This window comes from Ascidia mentula, chromosome 9, assembly GCF_947561715.1.
Source record: "Ascidia mentula chromosome 9, kaAscMent1.1, whole genome shotgun sequence".
In the NCBI taxonomy this organism is placed as follows: domain Eukaryota; kingdom Metazoa; phylum Chordata; class Ascidiacea; order Phlebobranchia; family Ascidiidae; genus Ascidia; species Ascidia mentula.
In genome coordinates, this window is record NC_138574.1 from 7,312,110 (window position 1) to 7,332,138 (window position 20,029).

The following is a 20,029-nucleotide window of genomic DNA, read 5'->3' on the forward strand; positions in this document are numbered from 1 at the left end:
GTGGACAAAAGTACAATGCTTAATTGACTGTTTGTCTCTGTCGTGTTTCAAAAAGTTTATGCATCACATTAGCGATTTTAAATGCTTTAGGACGCATATTGGTATTTCTATGAAAATAAGTTTCGGTGGTCGGAAATCCCCACCGTGTGGATTTCTGTCTCAATGGACGTCACAGAGCAAACTAGTGTTGCTTAGAGGTTAATTTTTCGGTTGAATGAGCGCACATGCGTGTGCTGTGACCATGGCGAATTTTAGGGTGTTTGGGGCAGTTTTAGTGGGATTTGGGGCTAATTCAATCAGATAGTTACTTGGTGGTGGGTACTACTGAAAATTATGGTGAAAATGCAGCACAGTTTTTCTCCAATTTAATAGTGATACACCGAAACAGCAATATTTTTATTCGGCCGAAATCGAATATTCGGCAAAAGTTGCCGAATAAATTCGGCCGAATAAACCGAAACTAATTTTGGTATCCTTCGCTTCAAACGCAATAAATTTAAACAAAACATGTGCTAGATTGGATCGAATCTTATCATGCAGCCTTTTTTTGGCACTTAAAGAATAACCGCGACTGCTGTTCCAACTGCCTAAAGTTGAATTTTAACATTTCGGTGACAATAAACAAATAAAACGAACACAATCGTATAGCTTGAACAATGATTCTAAACTTTGCGTATTAGCGTTGCATGCAGTAAAAGAGTTTCGGTTTCGGCCGAATTCTGCAAAAATATTCGGCCGAAACCGAATAATCATGAAAACCTTAGTTTCGGCCGAATGAATTCGGCAAACCGAAATTTCGGTGCATCCCTACAATTTAATGCCCATATAGGTCCTTAAACCACAAGAACACCCTGTCCCAGTAACTGTTTTATTATTACGCAACTAAAGAAGACTTAATAGGTCGAAACAGCTTCCCTCTGTGAGCAGTTCAAATTAACCATTAAAGTCAGTTTGTTGCACTTATTCACTTGTTGTGCTCCTGTTTAATTAAAAACTACTAAACCAGTTTTTCAATGTTTTTTATTTCGATGCATAAGCCTCGCTGCCAGCACTCGCACGACTTAACCGCCTTCTATGACGGTGTCAAGCTACTTTTTTCGCCAAAAGTGTTTTAAAGTTATGACCATCTCTTAGTTTAATTATTAATATGCTTAATTTTTCCGTGTCACATGCACTTTAAAAAAATGGGAACCCAAGAGCCAAAGCCAAGTAGCTGCCAGACGCTGTGGTTGCCATTAATTGCAAACGTCTTCTTCGCCTAAGCGTAAATTTTGGTGTTTGGGGCTTGGTACTTATACTCTTCGACAATTTTTAATTTTCCTAAACGCAAAATTTTTTCCACAAAAAGATTTGGGGCTGCGCTAGACGCGTTTTAGTAAATAGCTCCTATCTAAACCTATGCATTTTCAGTGTAACTTTACCTGCAGCATTGTGACGTCAGACCAATTGATGACACCATAATCGTTACCAGATGGAAGCTAGTTAACAAAAACAATCGCTAGTTAACCAAACTTTGAACGTGGGTTACTCGTCCACTTTACGAGGTAGCGGCATGTTTTTTTACACTTTAAAGTTCATAGACTGATGTATATGGCTTGAGGGCTTTTGAGGGCTTACAAGAGCGGCCTGTGATGGGCGGGGTGAAGTTAGTTATCATCGAATGTAGCATAAGTAGGGTGGTACAAGATTGTTTTTCCAAAAGAACAGCTTGACCAAGTTTGTGCCAAGTTTTATTGGCGAATGTATATGGCGTGTTACATCTTGTTTGCCAGTAATTCCCGATTTCTATGATTTTTTTTGTGTCCGACAACTGTGCAGCACAGTGCTACGTCATTTTATTCTGCAAAAGGTTTTTTGTGTTGCGAGTGAGCAATTTTTCTGGTGAGTCTGTCTGTACATATGTGTGTAACGACTGATAACCGAAATGTGTAAATTGCAACTTTGGCAAATTTAACTGCGATGACTTAGAAGTCAGTTCGCCGAACAGTATATAGCTGCCCTTGTTTATGTGATTAAGTTTACACACGGTGTTGACGCTGTCTTTGTACTCACAGTGTCTTTCTTGCATTTGTACACACGTGAAGCGTGGTGTATTTAATCATCTGTCGCCCAAAGTTATCGGTAGTGATGCACCGAAACAGCTATTTTTATATTCGGCAAACGTTGCCGAATTAATTCGGCCGAATAAATCGAAACTAATTTTGGTATATCATCTCTTTCAACGCAATAAATTTAAACAAAACATGTACTGGATTGGATCTAATCCTATCATACAGCCTTTTTGGCGCATAAAGAATAACCGCGTCTTGTTCTAACTGCTATAACTTGATTTTTATCCTTTCTGTGAAAATAAACAAATGAAACAAACACATTCGTACAGTTTAAACAAGGATTCTAACCTTTTCTAAACTTTGCGTATCAGCGTTACATGCAGCAAAAAAGTTTCGGTTTCGGCCGAATTTTGCAGAGATATTCGGCCGAAACCGAATAATTGCGAAAACCTTAGTTTCGGCCGAATAAATTCGGCAAACCGAACTTTCGGTGCATCCCTAGTTATCGGTAAGCATTGTGTGTGTTACGTCATAGTGGCGCATTGTAGTTTATGTTGCCTGTTTCGTTTAGGTGTGCGACAGTAACTGCTTGGACTGTCTTTGTGGTCCAGAGTTTCCCGGTTCCCAAATAGTTGGTGAGCCTTATGCTGTAATTAACTACGTGTGAAGTGTATTTGTTTGACACATTGCCTTCTGTATAGAAACCGTGTTCTAAGGGTCCACGTGTCCTACGTGTCTTTTCGTCTCCTCCCGACGTCTGTATCGTCTACACTTCGAATACATTCTATCTTGCGTACGAGTGCGTACTGCACATTCGATAACAAGAATAACATCAACTGAGTGAGCGAGTTTGAGGCCCATTAAAGATACGCGTTTTAACTGCGGGAATTCCGCCTCGTGTGACGTTCCGCGCCAAGAACCGGGGCGCGTTCAACGGACGTTACATGGCGCGTATGCATATATAGGTTTACAAGAACGACTGGCGGGGCAAGGTTAGTTATCGTTTGACTATGTGTAGTACCCCAGGACCATTCGATTAAAGTTTGATTTCATTCGATAGCAGGATGGCATTAGAGTGTTTGTGGCAAAAATGCAAATCAAGGTTTATAAAGTGTATGGCGCGCATGCATAAGGCTTGTAAAAGCGGCGGGCGACGGGCGGGATGAGGTTAGTTATCGTCGAATTTAGCATAGCGCCTCAGGCTAAATGAGTTAAAATTTGATTTCATTCACAGCTTGTGACCAAGTTTGTGCCAACATTTATCGGCGAAGGTATGTGCCGGACCACCTCCAAACTGTGTTTATAATTGGGATATGCGTTCAACTGTATTCGGCTGGTTTGCAGCGAGCCGTCATGTTTTTAGGCAAGTTTAATATTTTTGGAAAGCTTGATTTACGTGCTTTCGTTTGGTTATAAATTGAAATTGGGGAACATAATGATAAAAAAGGTATCAATATTTATTCATGTTTTATAAATATGCACGTTTCCCATGGAATTTCTCAAATATTTTAATATCTTTTAAAAGGTTTATGTGCGTGGAATGCTCTGCTCTAGAAAGTTCAGACCGCTGATTTTGTATTGCCCCTTTACTCATTTACGCTGACATTACCTAAATACGTGTTTGACCTAACTACATATGTGTTTGACGTCGGTTTATGGTGAATTGTTAAACCTATAGCCTGCACATTTGACTACTTGGAAAGTCCTCAATGCACAGCAGAGGAACGATGCAGTTAAGGTACCTGACGCCTTTTGCCAGCAAGGACACAGAAATACAATTTCCAGTCGATTATGTCGGAATACCTTAAAACTTTCCCAGGTCTTGACGACATGACTTCTATGCTTTTGGCATTAAGTCAAACACGACTGACGTCCCTTTAGGAAAAATCCTTGCATTCCCTTTTAGCTAGGGTTGTTATTGTTGAAGCATGAAATTTCTGGTTAACTAATTCACGTATGATTTTAACTTTTGGTCCATTTTTTGTGACATGAACTTACCTTAAACTAAACTACCACGTTTTATGGTCTTTGTTGATGTCTAATCTTAAAACATGTTTTTTTACTATTAGTGTCACAAACTTAACCCCGGTCTACTTTTGACATTTTCTTGTACCTTAAGGTTTTGAAATGAACGCCTAACTCTTGTAAGTCACTTATTTTTGGGAAGATTACCTTTCAGTTTAGAAGTAGAGATCAAAATAAAGCTTTGTATGCAAATGTACATTCGGAACAAGGAAATCAAACAAAATATTATGAGAGGATTGACAAGGATCCAGAATACTAGTCCGGATTATCCAAAAATTTTGCTAAATTTATTACTAATCATTTGTACCTCCAATTTTGTTCTAATGGGACAAATGTACATAAAGTTTTTTCCCAGCCCTTCGTTTACCACTTATACTACACTGTGTTTCATGGAGATTTACCAATACGTTTCATCGTACAAGGTTATTCGTCTAACTTTCAACGACAGTTTTGGTGACAATACGTGTACATAGCTCACTTAACATTACTTTTGCATTTATCGCGCGGCTAATGTTAACTTTATTAACACTATCCGAGGGCGGCTTGCTATCCAAAAATCGTAAATTATAAAAATCTCCTGCAACAGAAAACTATCTGTATTTATGATGTACTCTAATTGTAAGTAAATGCCATTTGGTTCCAAATACTTAACAGCAATGTTTTCTTTTAATAATAATTACTATCGAGTGACATTTGTTTGGGATTTGCCGGACCGAATCAGAATATTTACAGCGAATCCTACATTCAATCAAGCTTAACTCAAGTTTTAATACCGGTGCTTGGTATCATGCATTGTAGTTAAGATATTTGCAATTTGGAACATTTGGATAGCGCGACACAAACACGGGCGAATTTAGCTCACGAATAAGGAAATAAAGTGGAATTGTGTCGTTACTGGAAAAAAGTATATTTGTTGGTGTTTCATTGGGCGTACGTTTCGCTCGCCACGTTTTCTCTGTGAACCTGACTTGTATCACTCACTTCATCTTTTTTCATGTCACAGGCTTTAGAAAAGTTTTCACTTTGACAACACCAACACTTTGTGTACTAAATTTCCAGCATATTGATAGCAAATATGAAAAAAAACTCGCGTTTAAAAAAGGCCTTTTGCTAACGTTTCGCTTGTCTGAACGTAACTTCTTCATAAAACAAACTTGTTTTAGCAAATTTATAAAAAATATTTTTTTTTTCAAACAAAGGTGCATATTTTGTTTTTATTTTTACCTAAGAACGAATAGATCGGTAATTTTTATCACTTTGCTGGGTGGACAAAATCCACTTTCAATTTTACAATGCAGCCTACAGCCAAAATTAGTTAGTACAAAAGTTTGACGAGAAAATGATTTAGATGCTGCCAGTCGATTGCACTATTTGCGGTTTTATAAAAGTTCCACTCCTTGACTTCACATTCTGGTCAAAATTGTTTGATGGACAAACGCCTTAGCTGTCCCATCTGGGGACATTCCCAATTAAACACTATTTTGATTAAAAAAGCAAAGCAAAATGGAATTCGAAAGGTAAATTTAGAGCTTAAAGCAGAGGTGACCAACCCATTCATTGTATATTTACACGAAATGCAAACCTATCCATTCAAACAAAACCCGAACATTAAGCGAAGAAAAATATTATTGGCAGTACTAATTTCAGTGGGAATAATTTGTCTGTATATGCACCATCGTGTGGTGAAATGAACACAAACTCCGTTTACGTTTCCCGTGAACGTATTTCCAAGCCGTAGGCAAGAAGGTCGACGCTCCTGCCTTAACGGATACAATGCAACCGAAATTTTGCTGAACTTAGCAGGATATTTTACACGTGCCATTTTCAAACCAGACATAATATGATTTTGCTCACCTGAATTTATTAACAAACTAGTAAATTAGAAAAGGCCTACTTACTTGTCGAAAGTTATTGGAATAACTTTTTCCTTGGAAAGAGCTTTGTGAAACACCGCGCATTTTTGACAGATAAATACTCCAAAATCCGTAGAAGCAAAGGTCGGGTTATCGTCTTTACATTCAGCACAATACGTATTTGCCTTTTGTGAAATAATCTCATACAATTTTTTCGACACTTTCTCTTTATCCATTGATGTTGTTGCAAGTTAGTTGGCCGTTAAAAAACCAGCAGCTCAACGCAATTTCCTGCCAAAGCGCTACAATCAAAAAATCGTGCACTGACCACGATTTTCCGGTTCACTTGCATGGTCTTTGGTTGGGCTGCTGGTAGAAGACTTTCGAACACCAGGCGATACTTTCTGGCTTTCCATTTTATGTTGTTTGTCAATAATTGGCGAGATGCGCCATATTAGGTAAACAAGGCTTAACAATATACTATGAATGACGAATTATATAAAATCAATTTTAAGTGCAGTAATGACATGCGCTGTATTTGTTCAATATGCCGGGGGGTTGGAAAGGCTTTAATAACATCCAATAATCATTGGGTAAATTCACATCCCAACGAGTTGTTTTTTAAAAAAGTCAAAGGTAAAGAACTTGAATCGAATGCCATCAGGGTAAATTTTAGAAAATCACGGACATTACATTGCTGGCTAACTTCCTTTTAGAGCAAACGCCACGTATCCAGACAGGGCCAGGTAGGACGATGTGGCCTGTGTGGATAGTTTTGAAAGCAGTTTCGCCTTGTTGACACTCTGTCTGATTTGGCAAGGCTCCAAGAGCAATTAAACTGCTCCAGTTATGAAATATATGCGTCATTTGCAAAATATGCCATGATAAATATGTGGGGAAGACAAAAAAATAAGTTCAGTTAGATAAGTTTTCCACCATGTGGACAACATTCAACACCAGTGCCACGGGAGACAAAAGTAAACTATACTCAGCCATTACCAAGTGCAACACCGCGCGGAAGACGATACTTAGAGGAATGCTCCAGTGTGGTGTTTCTACAGCAACCGCCCATGGACCAATATGAGGAAAAATGGCAGAAAACTTTAAACGCAAAAAGCAACATACAAAGAATGATTTTACCGACGTTTACGTAAGTCTCACACACTTGATTTGTGTAACATCGAAAATCACTCATGCACAACGTTGCGTCACTCCGTATACGTAATTGAATTTCAACACAATGTCAATTTGGCCTTTGATGTGACATCATAATGAAAAAGAACCTTTTTCCTTCTGCCATGCTTGGTACAACTGAGTTGTTATGGTGCCACGAGAACGTGCTGTAATTGCTGTCAAGTGTATGTTACTGTGGCTAAAGTTGCCTATATTCTGTTTGAATAAGTTTCTAAAGCATTATCAATCTGATTGATTTGCTGAGTTTATTTGTGATCTGGCTCAAAACTCCGGTAAGGTTATTTGTATTAACAATGAATAACTGGTTCTTAATGTACGTTTTCTTCACAGAAAACCGTGTTCGTGTGCGTGTTCGTATGCATGTCCGTGTGCATGTTAGTGTTGTAAACGTGTACGTGTGGTATAACGACGGCGCGGTGCGAGACGCGCAAATTCTGCCGTTATAATTTGTTTGTTTTATTATACTTCATCGTTGTTTTACCTGTTCAAGCAATGGATGCCTGTGGTGATATACTAGCAACAGCAATTAGGTCACTCGTCGCAGCGGCTCGGGGTGCATTCCAATATGTTAGCACCAACAGCTTGTATTGCTTTACCATTTTACTTTTGTCTTTTCTATTTATGATGTTTTACAACTGAAGATGCTCATTGAAGCCTTTTTTCACAAGGTTGTTTAATATGTCAACATTACTGTTCATACAATATGAATAGCTTTTCACCTTTTGGTGACCCACTACCATTGCGAACATAGGTTGAATACATTATCCCCATACCCCCATTATGGTCACCATTTAGAGACGGTTTGCAAATGCTTTCCCAAAAAAAACTAAACTGAAACATCTAATACTATCCTCCGGTTGAATGAAATCAAACTTTATCTCAATATCGATAAGGCACCATTAAAAATTTAACGATTACTAAACCTCGCCTGGCGCTCATATGCGCTTGAGCTTATATGAAGACGCGCCTAACTCGGGCGCACCCAGTCCTTTGCAACATACAATCTAATTGTTACATCACGCAGTCAAACAGTAGTGCTTGTAGCTACAAGCGTGAGAAGCAGAAGGTTTATTTGGTTTACGTCGAATGAAGCGCGTCGGTTTAAACAAAGCGGTTTTCTGCACATAAAACACCGTAGATTTAGTTGATTAACAACTGCCGAAAATATACACAACAACGAAATGGCAGAACACAAAACGAACTGTGTTCCAGGCAAGCCGAAGCACCAATCAGTAATTGCACAGCAAACGTAAAAATTCACATGAACAACAACACTGGAAACATGCAAAGGCAAAGTCCATACCGGTTTAGTACTGTCAGCGAACACACTAAGATGATGCTCTTTTTTGCCTGCAGTAGATTTTTGTAACAGTTTTCGGCTCACAACTCTCATTGACTAGTGCTATATAGTATTTTATAAGTGTATGGTCTATAGCAGTGGTTCTGCAGCACCACACCCATGTTTCCCAACTTAATTCTTCACACATCATCCGGCTCGACGACAAACCTTTTTTTTTTCATTGTAACTTGTTAAATGCCCGTTCGCACTTTTCTCTGACATTTTCTCATCTTTTTTTTCTCTGATTCACTCTGTTGCTCAACAAGTCTCTTACACTTAGCTAACCAACTGGCACGCGGTAGAAGTTACTCGTTTAGTCACTATCGCGATTGGGACAACTTAAAGTTACGCAACCTGATGTTGAAACGTGTCTTTCTATTTCAGTGATTCCCAAACTTTTTGTGGTACCACTTGGAGGTAAAACTATTTCGACGGATACCACCTAGTTGAGTGTTACAAAGTTACCTAGGGGATGAAGTAACAAACATTTTGAGATCACTTACGATTTTTCAATTCGAATTGTATCCGCAAATTACGGAAAGTTGCACGCGTATCACCGGTTGGGAAACACTGTTCTATTTAATAAAGTAAGTCTGCTCAAGGAGTCCAAATTCAGTATCTACAGTAAGAACACAGAGCAGATTAAGTTTCAGTCATAGCAGCCGAGTGAATTAATTTGAACGCTGCAGTTCTCAACCTTTTTGACGACTCCTATTAATAACGTCATATAGTCACGGACACCTCCTGTAAGAATTCAGGGCTGCACGTCACAATGTATTTTTGTTTAGCAATAAAACAATTTTATGTGATTTGATCAAAAAACTATTTTGAAAAGTTTTGAATATTGTATAGTTAACTGAATAAACTCAAAGGTGATTTATTTCCAGAATGTTTTATCAGGTATTTGTGACAAACGGATATGGCATGACAAACTGTCTTATTTTTGTAGTTGTAGCCAGTTGATTTTATAGATGCTTCCTTTGTTTGCAAATTTGCCTTTTGATAAGGATAATTGTATCTGTAGTAAATGGATTATTTGCGTGACACGGCGAACTCACCAGGCTTCACAGCCAGCTATAGCCTCCAGCTTTCAAATGTTTTTTAGAGCCATAACTGTAGCCGGGTCGTCATTTGTAGTTGATCGGCATATCTACCATTAACTGCTACCACCACAAACAACTCGTACCATAGTTTTTCCGGATCGAACTCGAACACTGCCGACCACACAGAATTTAACTGGATGGGCTGATTCCATACGGCTGATCAATCACGAACGTTTGGGAGTAGTTTCCTGTAGTCCAGTCGATTATTTTAGACCTCCATATTCAAGCAAAAGCACTGCTTAAACCACAAAGCTCGAGGTGGAAACATTACCTGAGCACCGATGCTTTTATTTATGCCTTCTCTAGATTTAACTTATCAGGGAATGTGATCGAACCATTATAACATTATACGATCGACTCATAGGCGATGCAAATATTTAAAGAGGGTTCTATAATGTGCTTGTGCAACTATGTGAAGTTAAGTGCAACTATGTGGAGCTATGTGAGCACTAGCATATTGGGGGGAGACATAGGGCAAAATTTTTTGTATCAACGGCTTCCAACCAAGGCTTATTTAGTATTTATTTATTAAAGTTTAATAAAACAATTTTTATAATGCACATTGGGCGAAGTAAGTTTGAATAACTTGGGGACTTGCAGTTTCTGTATACTTGTCGCGATATATCATCAAACTAAGATAGATTTGCTAGACCTTTCGATTAACCCGAAAATTTTCGCATTCAGATGGCAAAATTTGCGTCTGGGGGGAAAAAGGTCAAAAACTGCCTAAATGTCTGAAATTTTCTTGCGAAAAAGTTTATTGCCAAAAATAAAGGTCATCGCCAGGACGTACCGTATTTACTCGATTGTAAGCCGCACAAACGGTAGGTTGTTTGTAAAAAGTTTATAAGCCGCAGCTTACAATGGAGTTAATACGTTAAGCCTAATCAAAAATGTTAAGCAGTGTACCATCCTACACACAATACATATATCCCGTTTACACGTGCTTTCAAAGTAATTGAAGCCAAAGCTGTGAAACACAACTCAACATTGTACTGACGCAATTATCAGGTCTTTACTCACAGAAACTCTACTACTTATTATTTTTACCAGGAGACGGGAGTTGATGATTTCCTCGACCTCCACCATCAGAGTTCTGAGCTTTTTATCGGATATAGTCTGCTCCGAGAGCAGAGCGTTGAGAATTTTGCGCACAGAGCGTATCATCCATGTGGCTGGCAGTGCGAGGATTCTCCATGCAATTTCACGTTGCAGATATTCGTGAATCTGCTTTTGATTCCACTTATTTAGTTTCTTCGATCTTAAATATCTGGTCTGGGCGTCCGCGACGACCAATGAAACATCGTACGAACGTTTCGCCTGTACGAACGACTGGACTTCTTCAGCGAATAAAATAAACACATTAGCGAACCAAAGGGCAAAGAAATTAAGCGACGAAAATGTACAAAAGGGCGCAACAGTAAACACAGCGGGACATAAATTAATAGACAACATCAATCACGGGTCAAAGGGCAAAACATGGGAAACAAAAGTCAAGAATGATTATGTGCAAATTGCGGAACACATGTGAAAGTACTTTTCCACCATAACGATTTAACACATTAGAGAGAATTAATATAATTATATTCCACAACCAACTGTTTCTTGTTTCAATACTTTTGCTTCCTTCCAATGGATACAGTGGTCGGTGTCAAGCATGCGGGCACATAGAGCAGATTTATTGGGTTCCATTTTTTTTATCGATTTATTTTATCGTTAAATTACGTTTAATCTGGCCAATATATTTAACGATCCGTATTAAAGAATTTAGCGCACCGAAATCACATGGCTTCACACATCGGGGTAGAACGACATTTTCCAACTGTGGAAGATGCTGCACCATTTTTCCACGTTTCGGAGTCCTCGTCGGAGAGCACATCATGCCATCCACGCTGTTTCCTGCAAAGATCTCTTTGCATCGTCTTGGTCACAACGATCACAGGTGCTTCAAAGCCAAGGGGGTCGTATAATGGACTTACTACTGGCAGGATTGCCCTTCTAGTGAAGGTTTTCGTTTGCTTTACAATGACGTTAAAACCCAACTCGTAAAACGAAACGTTCCACCGAACATCAAGAACCCTTTTGCAGGAGGATCTTAACAGAACATCAAGAACCCTTTTGCAGGAGGATCTTAACAGGTTTAGCTTCTTCAACGATTCATCAATGGACGCGAGAACTCGCTAGCTGTTGCTGATCGACGTGGTCAGTCGAAAACCCTTCTTCTAGAGAAGTGCACAAATTCCTTTTTCCAACTGCACTGCTTCTGCCTCCTTCGACACAGACTTTCAACAATCATCGACGTAAATATTTTTCATTACGGTCTTCGACGGCAAAAACTGGCACAGGATGGGGAGGAAGCGGCTCCGAACAAATGAACCATCATCCTGTGTGCAGAGGGCTTCTTCGTTATATCGCTACCAGGCCACCACAAGAACCGAAGTGCATCGCAGTCGGTTTCACACGTATCTGATGAAACATAGCCTCCGAGTCGGCCTCGAGTACCACTTTTTTCCATTCGGAATCTTGGAAGAACTCCGATTAACGAGTTGATCAGGTTCGGACCCTGAAGCAGAGCTGTATTTAGCGATTTAGTGCCATGTCTCGGTTGCTACGTAACTGTTGCGCATTCGGGCGCCATGGTAAAGGAAACTTATACTGACCTTGCATGAATTGCACATTAATTTTCGTTTTTCCAAGACGTACTGATCTTCCCGCGACATGTCTTGGTGTCTTGAAAGTCGGTCCTCCACATTCGCTCCAACTTCTCCTGCAGCGAATCATCGGCAACTTGGGTAAAGTTGACTGAAAACAAATTGTTTGATTTTTTTACAGATGGATCCTTGCCAATGCCTACCCAAACGGAACCTTTAACGCAATAGGTTGCCCTGGTACGCGCTATGCTTGGCTTCATTTTTTTCTTATGTTGCTTTTGGACACTTTTGTGGTTGATCGTAGGCAATTTCAAGCTTGTAATAAGTTTATTTTATTGAATAATCAATGAAGCGTAAACAGGTATTTCTTCGTTGCTGTTGTGCCTTTCGTCGGTGTTCCGAGGAGAACCGCGTATGGGCGTGTAGGCGAGAATCTTCGTCGGTGCGTATCTTCGGCCAGTGACGTAACTTTTGGTTTGGCGTCATAACTTGACCCCCACCTTTATTGTGACGTAATTTGGGATTTCCCCGGTTTCTGGAACATAGGTACGTACGATTCCGCACTAGACCCGAAATAGTAATCGGATTGGTTTGTTGATGTTTCGTGTAATCTGGCTCAAAACTTCAGTAACGGTATTTTTTTTATTAACATTGATTAGCTGGAGTCATAGTGTATGTTTTCTTCACAGAAAACCGTGTTGTCAACGTGTTCGTGATCGTCTTCGTGTTCCTGTACGTGAACGTGTCTGTGTGCCAAATACACGCGTTTTCGGGAATTGAGATTCCTTCTTGGTGTGACGACGGCGCGGTGCCAGACGCGCAAATTCTGCCGTGTGCAATTGAATGGTAATTTTGATAGTGGGTACTTTATCACGCATTGAAGACATGCCACTTCCAAAGCTTACCGTTACTTTGATGTTTCAATTTCGCCTCGTAGCTGTTTTGTATAATAAGAAGCAAAAAAAGTTTTTGACGTGAAGTGCTCTGATCATCTAGTATCCCTGATAGGGATACGGGAGTCACATCCTTCACAAAACTTCATATATCGGCACATAGTTGCATATAGTTTTACATACCAACACAGAGTTGTACATAGCTCCACATATAGTTACTCATAGCGACACATAGATTAACATATTGGCACATAATTGCACATTTTAGATTTAAAGTCGCACATCATTAGGGAATTCCCCAATATCTTGGCATGGCTCATCCCAGGAGGACCAGCATCCAGATGCACTTTGACCATGAGTAGGTCGGTGAGATTATATCTATTCAAAACCATAAGGAGATGCTTCGCATTTACCAACGTGTATGAACTGTAATTGTGTTACATCTTGTTTGCCAGTAATTGCCGATTTCTATGAATACACATTTTTCTCTACACTAATGTGTGTTGCAATCTCATACGGTCTATGACGTAATAATAATAGACCAAGTTTTAAGTGATAACGCAACGTGGTTCTGTCCTTTTTGGGTCCGACAACTGTGCAGCGCAGTGCTACGTCATTTTGATTCTGCAAAAGGTTTTTTGTGTTGCGAGCGAGTATTTTCTCCTACTACAAGCTGGGCATTTCCCGCCGACGAAACTTATTCTAATAGAAATACCAATACGAGTCCCAAAGATTGTCGGAAAATGCATTGGTTTTGATTGGAGTTCTTCAATAAAACGCGTGTAGCCGTGCGGTAAATCATTTTGTTTGAATTTTTTTGTTTAGTCAAAAGCAGAAATTGTCGAGGGATACAAGTACCAATTGCTTTTTTGTGCGTTCCTTCTCTTTTACTGGTTTTGTGTATACGTGTTTATGACAATAATAAAAAAAAAGTTGTTTCCAATCAAAACGAGGGATTCATGACCATGCAAAACGTTACGAGCGAAAAAGTGTAAATTTTTCTGACGGGAATGAATGACATTCGGTCGGGAAAGTGGTCATCACACAGGCATCATGTTTCGCTCTCTGTGGCGCTGCACAGGACATAAAACCTGTTGAAACCGTACAAGAATTTGTCGCTACAATTTGTAAAGACGCTGCTACCTGCGACACTTTTTTCTGAAAGTGGACAAAATTAATTTGTTTTGTAAATAACAACTGAAAGTCACAAAAGTGATATAAATTACTGTGGGTCACATAGGAAGCAACAAAAAGATCAGTTTGTAATAACATACATTGTTCTGGCGTTTTGTGTGGTGTATCCTACTCATTTAAACTTTTGTAAAAATGTGTTCTCTAAAAAAATAGTGTTCAATGAAAACAAGTTATTTAGATTACTTTGTCTAAAACATATGATATACCGAGTGCATAGAAGTTTTCTCTGATTCTAAAACTTTTCTAAACAATCAAAACAACCAATCATTTTCACAACTGTATTGCCATCAAGTCGCACCACAATAAGGCATTTAAGTTGCTATTTCCCTGGGAGGATGATGCCATCATACTAAAAAATAGGACCTTGGATTATATTATAAAAATCATAACAATGTAAACCTGCAACACAAAGTTTTTACAAAACTTTCATGCGTTACTTTTAGGTTGAAGGCCAATTGATGGTACAGAATATGTCAGTTAGCTTACAATAGTGACCTACTGCTTGATATCACAGGCACAACCAAAGTTACCTTTTGTTGAAACCATCTCATTCCCTCGCCTTTTGTTAATCTGTGGGCAAAACCAACTGTGCATTTCTTTTTTCGGCGATATCGCACATTGTATCCTGGGCGACTTAACATCACATAAAAATCCATGCCATATATCCCAATTGATGGATCATACTGCAACAATTTCAAAATGCTGACTAACTTCAGTTACAAAATCAAATATTGGGTTATTGCAAATCTAAATTTTAAAACCCAGTTTATATTCAATTGTATGGTTACCAGAATGTACTGAACAATTGGGCAATATTTGTCAATCCTCCTATCTACATGGAAATAGTTACTTCAGAAAAGCAGCTTTTATAGCATTTAATTTTATTTTGCTGAAAACATAGGGGCCAAGTTTTCAGAATCGCTGTGATGTCAAATTGCCATATGTGATGATGAACCCTTATTTGTGCTGAAGTAAAACGGGATATAACAAACAAATCTAAAACATACTTAAATACGGTTCCGCACTACACTAATAACTTTACCTATCAACTTCTCACATATGCTATAAGAGATATTTTCCGGACGGCCCCTTTTGTGAAAAAATTTGCCGTTTTGATGGCTAAACAGACGCCACTGTATTTTTTTGTTAAAATCCATGTGAAAACCAGAAATCTTTAACGTTGACCTAAAAACCACATCTTGCATTCGCTATTGTTCCCAAACAAGAGGCATTATCACCGAACATTTGGCATTGGTACCAAACATGTTGCATTCTTAGTCAGTCTAAGGACAAATCGTCGTTTTGTAGTGGTCACGTTCTTGTAATGGCAAGCGTTTACTTGCGTGAAAGTCAATTAGTTTAGTTGTTAAACATGTTGCCAATATTACGCACGTTGAAAACAACTGTTAGCGCTAGCATAGGTGCAAAGAGGAATATACGGCTACTGCTTAGAAAATAGTTTTTATTTGTATGTTTTCTTGATAACGTATGCCCACATTTGATCCCTTTTGGTTACAAATATATTCAAGTCTTTCTTTGAAAGTAGTAGTAAAAAAACTACGGCGCAAGCACTGCCGCAAAAATTCACAACGAGTGTTCCATAACGTTACACAATTGTACAAGTCAGTTAAGCCAACGTTTATGTGACGATTGGCGCGAACATGTTCGTATTTTGCGATTCTCGACCACAATTAACCATAGTTTTCACCTGAAAATCTGGGTATTTCCAAAAAAATTTGGACCTGCCTATGCATGACCAAATCAGTTAATTTCAAGCACAGAGAGCAAGTACTGCCTGTCCCTTGCCGATTTACCAGATAATCTGGTACGGTAAACAACATTTTCGTCTATGGATTTAAAGGTATTGGCGCTAGAGAGCATGATAAATGACATGTAACTTCTAAAATACAGGGAGTTCGGCCAACATAAAAATGCATCATGGTTCCTTCATCTGCCATAAACATTTCTCAATGAATAGTTTATGATAAAAAAACATGGTTTCATTAGTGTATTGATGTGACATATCCGAAGTAACTCAGGTTAACGGAATATATGACAGGAAATCTAACACACTCATTAGATGGACTTCACACAACATGGGGTCACTTCACTGACATTCCCGGCTATGTACAGGTTTAATTTTCACTCTTTAACAGTTGCGCAAACATGTACAAGCCATTCAGGTTTTAGATTCACCAACACATTTAGTAAATTAATTTATTTTTATTTGTTTTTAAGTTATATCATAATAGACAAATCATTCTCTCAAATGTAGATGTTACAAAATTTATAACAGTTTCACTAATTTGTAAAAACATATGAACATAGGCGCGGACTTTAAAATTTTTCATAAAATGCAAAATATCTTTTTTGGCGCTAGGTAGGGTGGGACGTGAAACTATGTTAAGGCTTGCAGTTTACGAACTTCACGCAACGCAAAGCACTTTTCCAAATGAACGCATGTTTATGTGCGGTAAGACCGCATTGAATATTAAACAAAGGGTCTTTTTCAAATGAAAAAGAGAAACTCCAAAACAGCCACATGACGAACGTTGGTCAGATTCTCGGGTATGCGGCATACCCGAGATTTTCGTCTTGCATACCCGACATACCCATGTTCGGCGCCTATGCATATGAATTGCACTTTTAAAATACCTTTATTCCTAGATCTATGTGTTCCTGGATTCCAAAACCAAAATTTCCTGTTGCTGAAAAGTTTCCTTGTCTAAGTTCATATTCACGCACCTGTTTTTTTTTAAGAATGAGTTGTAAATGAAATAATAAGTTTTTGTGGTGTGGTGCTCCATTGAGGATCCTACATTATGATAACAGTTTGCATTTCGTAATAAATTTTATTACATATCTGACAATGTTGAAAAACATATCCTCACAACCAAAGATATGAGTATTACAAAAATAAAATGGTATAAACACTGCAAATGGTCATGTTATTGGCATATTATTTTTCTTGAAAAAAAAACATTCAGACCTAGTTGTAGTAATTGTCTAGAATCTATGGTTTAATGTGCATCATTCTATGGGTTATTGACACCTTTTGAAGGATGTTTATATTATACTAATGTATGAAATTACCTTTTCTTTAAAGCAGGACACTGAATAAAACTCAAGATAGCAGCCATAAAAAAAAAACCATTAATCCACTTAACAATGTCAATAATATTTATAGACAAAAAGGGTATTTTACAAAAATAGTCCAATGATATTATGGATATCAAATTGTACCTTAAGTCCCCTTTCAAGAATTTCTTCAGCTTTTGGGCCTCGAACAGTACAGTGCACTGCAATTTTTTCATTTCGTCTGATTCCAAATGATCTAACAGTGTAACGAGCTAAAAGAAAAACTGAAATTTTAGTATATATATATACACATGGGCGTATCACCCCTTTTGTGAAATATTTTGGTCTGTTTTGATAGCCAAACAAACGCCACTGTAATATTTTGTTGTAAAAATCTCCATGAAAACCAGAAACTTTCGTTAATGTTGACCTAAAACTGCATCCTGCTTGCATTCGCCATTGTTTCCAAACAGGGAGCATTGTTACCGCATACTTGGCGTTGTTATGAAATAAGTGTCATTTTTCATCAGTCTAAGGACGAAATGTCGTTTTGTAGTGGTCATGTTGTTGTAATGGCAAGCGGTTTTCTTGCGTGTAAGGTCAATTAGTTTAGTTGTTAAACACATTGCCAATAATACACTTGTTGAAAAAAACTGTTAGCGCTCGCAAATGCGCAAAGAGGAGTATAAGATTACCGCATGGAAATTAGTTTTATTTGTATGTTTTCTTGATAGAGTAAGCCCAGATTTGTTCCCTTTTGGTTACAAATATATTAAAACTCTCATGAAGTGTTCCATAGCATTACACAAGAAGTCACCGTTTATGTGTCGATTCGTACCAACACTGGTGTTCATATTTTGCAATGCTCGACCACAATTAACCTTTGTTTACATCTGAAAATCTGTGAATTTCCCCAAAAAATTCGACCCCCCGTTTATAAAATCTTGGATACGCATGTGTATATACATATTTTTCATATGTTTGTAATTTAAGTCTGGATTTTGGTATTGTTGTTCGGTCATTGACCTCATTGTTTAGTAAATGTCGGAAAGTATACAAGTTGTGTTCAAACACAAAATCCACCCTTATGTTAAGCTCCAGATTGTTGTTCATGAAGGATATGCAAAATTTTGCAGATTAAGCCGCAAAAAAATAGTTAACACATTAACATACTTTCGCAATTAAAATTTGGCTAAAAAAATCCTATGCGCAAATTAGAAACTTTCCAACCTGGGTTAAGCCTCCCTCAGTGCCAAGCGTTTATTTACAATATATATATGTATGGCAGTCACAGTACGAAAAGTTTAGGACATTCTGCACACAATAATATTAAATTTCTTTTTGAAGGTTTTAGGACGTAAAAAGCTCAAACCTTTATTTGTTAAGTAAAAGTTATGAGGCAAAAAAAAAAAACGTTTTTTCATGTGTTAATGCATTAGCTAATTGGTTTTGCATGGATTGCAGGAAAATTGCTAAAATTTGTCATATTTTTCACACTTATCAAATCACTTCCAAGACTTTTTTTGCAAACATGGAAAAAACATTAGTATTAACCTTTAGAAAACACTGGAGTTTGTCCAGTGAGTTGCTCTAAAACTTTGGCAGCTCGCGTTAGTCTGTCTCCAGATTCTCCAACACAGATATTTAGACAGAGCTTTTGTATGTGAATGTCCCTCATAATGTTGGCAACCTTTTTGTCCTAAAATAAAACTTGCAATCGAAAAAACTTATATTGCACAAAGTACCATCTAGTTTTAAACTTTTCTAATTATGGTCGTGACATGCCACATGATTATTTAATATATCATTACCTCAGACATGATGGCTTCAGCACGATTTCAACCACGCGCACTGGCAAAAGATAGTTTTTTACTTTTTCATCTTTTACAACACATTTACCGCTGAAGGGCGCCATTGAAACAAAAGTATATTATCTGTAAATCAGCATTGGTCAAGCGCCCGACCCATATACCAAGAAGAGATAACTCAAAAAATAAATTAGATGAGATGTAACGAAAAGTGACCAACACAATTATTAAATCGAAAAAAAATTGACAATTTTATGTAACATTGGCACAATTTCCAAAAAGAATCAATGACTGGCAATATATAGAACTATTTTTGTTTTAAATTTGTTGAATGTACAAAACTGTTAAGCTCCATTTGTGAGATCCAAAAAAGAGTTGTTAAAATCAACCACTATGTCCAAATCACAGTCAGGCCATGTTGCTGCTTAATCAGTTAATCTTACTAAAATTATTAGGATTTTGTCCGTGCAAGCAACTAAAACATACGTTTTGAGCAATAGTGTTTCCTCAGTTTTGTTTAAATTCGGGCCGGGTGGTTTGCGTTATGACGCCGTCTCAACTTCTTGTAAAATATATTTAAATTGCCATAATCCAGGCTTAGGTCTGACATTTCAAAGCTTGGCGTAAACCTCGTCGAGAAGATTTTACCCAATAACTCAAAAACGGAATTCTGCACAAACCGTGATTTAAAAAAAATTAAGGTATACGAAATCGAACAAAAACGACAAAGCTATGTGCGTTAAAATGTTTACGGACAGGACAAGAAATCTTTCTCGGTAACTTGTGTGTTCGTAAGTCGTAGCATAGTAAGATTTGAACAAGTGGGTCATAGTTGACAAA

At 38.0% G+C, this 20,029-nt stretch overlaps 2 protein-coding genes across 5 annotated transcripts in view; both read right to left on the reverse strand.

Moving 5' to 3' along the window:
- The window catches only part of LOC145913637 (arf-GAP with dual PH domain-containing protein 1-like), a 39,521-nt gene extending 33,337 nt beyond the window's left edge, over window positions 1–6,184 (reverse strand). For all 4 annotated transcript variants that reach the window (XM_083001365.1, XM_083001364.1, XM_083001363.1 and 1 more), the window contains exon 1: window positions 5,975–6,184. In XM_083001365.1, coding sequence (XP_082857491.1) covers window positions 5,975–6,165 — 191 coding nt within the window. In that variant the 5' untranslated portion in view covers window positions 6,166–6,184. The remainder of the gene's footprint in view (window positions 1–5,974) is intronic.
- Window positions 6,185–14,567: 8,383 nt separating this feature from the next.
- LOC145913000 (large ribosomal subunit protein uL5-like) lies at window positions 14,568–19,283 on the reverse strand. Its single transcript, XM_083000501.1, has 6 exons — window positions 19,193–19,283; window positions 18,936–19,080; window positions 17,547–17,653; window positions 16,959–17,048; window positions 14,834–14,986; window positions 14,568–14,652 (listed from the first exon to the last, which is right to left on the reverse strand). The coding sequence occupies exons 1-6, from the start codon at window positions 19,199–19,201 to the stop codon at window positions 14,623–14,625; spliced, it is 534 nt and encodes a 177-aa protein (XP_082856627.1). The 5' UTR covers window positions 19,202–19,283; the 3' UTR covers window positions 14,568–14,622.
- Between the last annotated feature and the right edge of the window lie 746 nt (window positions 19,284–20,029).